The following is a 5730-nucleotide window of genomic DNA, read 5'->3' as shown; positions in this document are numbered from 1 at the left end:
GGAAATACTTAAAATAAACATACAAGATCTTTATTCTCCCACTTAGTTATCTTAGTAAATAAAGGTAAGTGGAGATAGTGGGCTGGAGACGCTGCTCAGTGTCAGCAGAGGGAACAACAAACCAACCTCATTTTAAGTTACAGGCACTTTTCCCATTGTGTGTTCCTTGGAACAGCACTGAACAGTACTCCAGCCACCGATGGTTTTCCTGCACACCTGTTATCCAGTAATGCACTTGTGATAACGTAGCAAAGGTATATCCATTAGTTCTAGTTGTTGTTCTTTTTGGGTACAATTTGACTTTTTTAAAAAAAATTGGTGGGAATGTGGGACAGGGAGGGAGGCAGTGAAAAATAGTATTTGTCTACTGTAACTATTAGTCTTAATGTTGTTTAAATAAAATTCAGATAAAACTAGCTTCATTGGTACAGGACTTATTTAACCAAGAGTGTAGTTACTATTTAGGAAATGTTTTCAGATTCTTTTAACTAAAGTGGTGATTATTGTACAGCTTCTGCTGTGTATTACAGACCCTTCCTAGGAGAACATCACAAAAAAGACACCTTGCCTCTGAAGCAGTGTCTGCACATTTGTTTTGTAAACAAGCTCTCTCTAAAGGGTTTTCTGTGAGCTGTGCAGTGAAAACTGAACAGATGCTTCATTTGTCAGTAGGATTTTCACTCTGCTGTTCACTTTACTATTTTCTGTGAAGGCTCATTGGTGTTTCAGTGAGGCCTTCATTAGTGCAAACTAAGGAAAAAGCTGTGTTACTCTGCTCCATCTCTTTGCATTTTCTTTCTTTAATAAAAGTATGTCTTGTCTTTAAGGCATAAGAAGTGATGTATTGCTAACTTGTTTGGACAGGTTCCGGGCTTCCCCTGTGAATGACATCTTTTGCCAGTCTCTGCCAGGATCCCCACTTAAACCCCATAATCTGGAACAGCTGGAGAAGCAGCAAGAAATGCTGAAGATGCCTTTTAGAAGGGTTAAGGAGGTAAGATTTATTCAGTTTTAAATAGAAAAATCATTTTTTTCCATGTTGTAACACATACAGCTTTCAGTTCCATGGAAGAAGTTCTCTTACCCAACTTTGTAAGACCATGTCAGTCTTTCAGACAGTCTTTAAGCTTGTTGAAATTGTCTGTAACTTACCTTATTTGGAAGGAAAACAAAGCAAATAAGTTTGGGCTGCTAATTTAAAACTTCTTTAGTCTTTGTAGCCTACAGTTTACAAACGTGTTAAGCTTTTGACTTTTGATTTTTTTTTTCAGCTATGCTGAAGACAGTGAAAACAATGCTTTCATGCTTTTTCCCCCACAGCCTGCTTCACTGGGTATTAACTAACTTCATACAGTTTATGAGAGTTCGCAAGGGACAGACAAAATCTAAGCGGGTGTACACTTTTGGGTATATATTTGTGTATACTTTAATTTCAGGAAGAAATACATTCAACAAAAGAGGAGAAATTTTCTTCCATTCATAAGCCAGTTGCTGTTGGAAGCCATCAACTATTAACTGTGGGAACGACCCACATCTCCAAACTGACTGATGACCAACTTATAAAGGAATTTCTGAGTGGTTCCTACTGCTTCCATGGGGTGAGAAATAAAGCCACGTGTAATAAAATAGCTAGTCCTTAATGGCACATAGTGGTTTATGTGTTTGTTTAGTTTTTCCATGAACTCTGATACTTGCATTCTTATACACGTAATAATTGCCTTTCCTTGTAACTGAAGTCCGTGCTAGAAATGTATCTTTAACCTTTCTGTTGAAATTAAATTTATTTGCACAGACACTGAAATGAAAGTAGATCATGACAATTGTTCAGTGCTAGTTTTGTTCATGAGAACAAACAAAAAAAACTTGATAAAACCTATTGAGAGAACAGCTAGCAGAGAAAAGGCATCTGAAGTTTTCCCTGTCTTTGAAAGAGATAGTTTAAGGAATTTAGTCCTACGTGGCTCCTAGGAGTCTACATCAAAAAATAGATCCTCTTTGCTTAAACCCATCTTGGAATAGATGGAATTCCCTTGCCTATGTCAATTAGTCTAACGAGATTTTTCTCTCAATGCAAAGCTTGAATCGACACATCTGCATAATAGCCATGGAGTGTTACAGTTAACACAGCCAGTGCTTGAGGGGCTGGAGGGAACGGGAGAGGGGTGTTTTGGGGGGGTTGCTTTTGTTTTAATGCTGAGATTGTACCTCTTCCCAGGGTGTTGGTTGGTGGAAGTATGAATTCTGCTACGGCAAATATGTTCATCAATATCATGAGGTATGTTTAAATAGTTTTATGTTCTACCACTAGAGGGCTGCGGGGGAAGAAAGGGTTGGAGAATCTGTCTGGGATTTGAAAAAAAATCAGCATCCTGTTCTTGTCTGACCAACATCTTGGGTTTAAGAAGTTGGATTTCAAAAGGAAATGCTCTCTGTGCTGTCTGTGTTTATGCAGGGGGATGTTGGTACCATGTCAGGTAGAGCACAGTAATAATCAAAGTGGAAAAAAGGGGGTTTTTTTGGGGGGGATGCTCTTCTGGTCATTGAAACACTTGTATCATCTCACAGAGCCCAGGTGGCTGCTCTGAAGAGACCAGCAGCTGGACTCTTGACTCTAATACCAGATTGGTCACCCTTTGTCCCAAAGGCAAGAAGACGTTACATCAACAGCAGCAGACTCGCTCTAAAAATTACATTCTATATGTCATTAAACTATCCCCAGTGCTAATGGTATAACACAAGGTGTAATTATCAGCCTTTCCTTTTTTAGGATAAGGAAAGTGGCAAGACTTCTGTGGTTGTGGGCACCTGGAGCAAGGAGGAACACATCGAATGGTCCAGGAAGAACGCTGCTAGAACATTCTATCTCCGAGAAGATGGCACACAGACCGTGAGGTACGGTTACCGTCACGAGAGCACTGCTCTGGCCTTCTCTGTGCCTGAATTGGTCTCATACTTGCCACAGAGAAGACAGAATGCCAGGGTCCACTTCTGCTGCGCGTGAATAGTCAGTTTACAAACGGATATAATAAACTGTCAAGAACAGGGTGTATAGGTGGCATTGTCCCCCCCAACATGAAACATCAACATGCGAAAATGTAATTCAACACTTTGGATATGATGCAGAGAAAAAATCTTCCAATAGTGAACAACTCTTTCCTTCTGCAGTAACTGAAATACAAAACAAAGTAGTTATGTGCTGTATGTTGGAGTTAAATATTTGAAGAATGATGAGATACTGTGTCTCACAAGCTAGCTGTGTGTTTAGTATTTCCCAAGTGTTCCATTCCAATCTTTTGTGGCAGGATGGTGTCTCATTTCTATGGAAATGGAGATGTTTGTGACTTAACCGACAAGCCAAGGCAGGTGACTGTGAAATTGAAGTAAGTTAACTCTTTTTAGTAAACTGATGTTTTGTGTCTCTACTTCTTGTGTCAGAGGTAAAAGCCTCTGACTTCTTCATAAAGCTCAGACAGCAATGGCTGTTGGCTTGCCAAAAATGCTCTAGATGCTAAGGGAACAGATGTTCTAGTTTTGTGCTTATTACATGTTAAACATTGCAAAATTTCTCTTCTGTTTTCAGATGTAAAGAATCCGATTCCCCTCACGCTGTGACCATATACATGTTAGAGCCTCACTCGTGCCAATACATCCTGGGGGTACGGAAGCACATCCTTGAATTCCTGAAGATCCCGTGCTAACAAAGCACAACTCTCTGTGCAATTGCATTTTCTCAGAGAAAGGAGCAGATTATTATTATTAATTACACTAGTTACATTGTTAATATGCGGTAGAGGTCATGCCCAAAAGTAAAAAGCACTTCCTAAATTTTACAAAGCGACGCTTGAGTACTGTACCTCTTGTGCTCTGTTGTCATTAATATTTTGATCTGTTGCAATCTCTTGCAAGAATTTATCACCTATTTCAGCCTTTAATGTTTGTTCTTTTGTGTTCAAGGTGGAATCTCCAGTCATCTGTAAAATCCTGGACACAGCAGATGAATACGGACTGCTCTCGGTGCCCAGCTAAAGCCCGTGAAGCCACCACACCTGCACCAACCCTGCTGGTGTCATGCACGTTAACATCCCCTCTGTGAGACAACAAAGGCAGAGTGCAGCTTTCCGCCAGCCAGCCTCACCAGCAGAGCTCTGTGAGAGGAGGGACTTGCCAACTACTTTGTGTATAACTATGTGTATATAAGAGGTTATTGATAAACTTTTAAAACCTTGTCTTGCACTTCTGTTTGACTGGTGTATGTCACGTTCTACAGTCATTGTCACTGTTAAGGTATAATTTTTTTTTTTTTTAATATTAACACTGTAGGGTTCATCTTAATATATTTATTTTGCTGAACATCCTCACTGCCATCAGTCAGATTCGCTGTTTTGCTTCTAAGGTATGACACCAGTGATCTATAATCAACATTTTTTGTGTCAGAACTGTCAGTATTAGCTGACCTTTGGACTCCAACATGTGCCATACATGTGCCTGAGCGGTTTCCTTCTCGGTGACAAAGACTTGGTGCAGCCACCTGTCTCTTAATGACCCATACCAGGCTGGAGAGCCACTTTCTCGTAGTGCGCGTACCCTGCAAATTAGATTTTTGGTGCAGGCAGATGAAGTTTTAGTCTGCTGGCAATCTACATTCCTAGAAGCTAATTGAAACATTACTTAACAGCTGTATCTGAAGTAGATTTCCATTATGCTTCAAAAATAGTTTTTCAAATAGGTAAGAAAAAGAGTTTTCAACTTGCTGGTTTGTAGCTCTGAGGATTTCCTTCCCTCAGAAGGATGCTTATGCTGGAGGGGGCAGCAGCTGGGCAGCATTTCAGGCTGTGGCAACAGCATACGATCAGTATCTTGGTCACATATGTAAGCCCGCTACGTTTCCTCTTTTCTAAAGCCATTGTGCAAGGTAAAGAAATTTTGCAACTGCTGTCCAGAAGAAATCCGACAACCCTTTGGCATATGACTAGTCTACTACTACCCAAAATACCAACTTAAACTGCTAGACTGTTGGAACGCAAGCACCCACTTTATTATCTCATCTAGTAGAAACCCAAAACATCAGTAGCAGGATGATACAGCATTGAACTTCAAACTCTGTTCCTGCTCATAGCCTTGTTTCTGATGGCTTAGCAATGTGACAGAGGAAACTGAAAAAGGGGGATGAGTCTTCTATCCAGATTTTTCCCCTCCTGTCTCGTGAAGCATTAGATAAATTAGCAAAAAGTTACTTGTACTTAGCCAGCAGCTTTTAGAAAAGAGAAGACATCAAAAGTAGTGTTCTCTGGACTTTAGATCCTTAACTTAGTTTCCCAAAAATACTTTCACTTGCCTGAACAGTCAACCAGACCCATCTTCTCATTAACTGAATCTGGGCCCCACACTGACCAAAGGTTGTCTTTGGCCACACACAAAAGCGACTTGTTGCACAACCTGCAAAGCCGCAGGATGGGCTCCCCACCCAGCTACAGACGAGCATTTTGGCAGCAGCTCCTCCAGCTGCCGTTACCCCTCAACTGCCTTACTCCCAGTTCTGGACTGCCTGAGGCGTCACTCGCTCAGGTCCACAGCAGCGAAGGCGCAGCCCAAGTCAACATACAGTAAGAAAAACACATTTAGCCTGAGCTTCCCCAAGCTGTCTTTACAATGTGCTGGGTGAATTTTCTCATGAAGGCTCTGGCAGGAGGTGGAAGTGTGAGCTTTGTGCAATCCCTCGTGATAGTTTTA

General features: G+C 41.0%; 1 protein-coding gene across 1 annotated transcript; it reads left to right on the top strand.

Moving 5' to 3' along the window:
- Positions 1-864: 864 nt before the first annotated feature.
- ERLEC1 (endoplasmic reticulum lectin 1) lies at positions 865-4026 on the top strand (the record flags this gene model as incomplete). The annotated part of the gene is made up of 7 exons (XM_010085980.1): positions 865-994; positions 1437-1598; positions 2216-2275; positions 2768-2892; positions 3303-3380; positions 3581-3656; positions 3955-4026. Coding segments are annotated over 7 exons (703 nt in total), but the record flags the coding sequence as incomplete, so codon positions are not given.
- Positions 4027-5730: the final 1704 nt, after the last annotated feature.

Source organism: Pterocles gutturalis, unplaced genomic scaffold (genome assembly GCF_000699245.1).
Source record: "Pterocles gutturalis isolate BGI_N339 unplaced genomic scaffold, ASM69924v1 scaffold38685, whole genome shotgun sequence".
Classification (NCBI taxonomy): Eukaryota; Metazoa; Chordata; class Aves; order Pterocliformes; family Pteroclidae; genus Pterocles; species Pterocles gutturalis.
The sequence above is the reverse complement of the archived record's forward strand: the minus strand, read 5'-3'. Positions and strand labels throughout refer to the sequence as shown.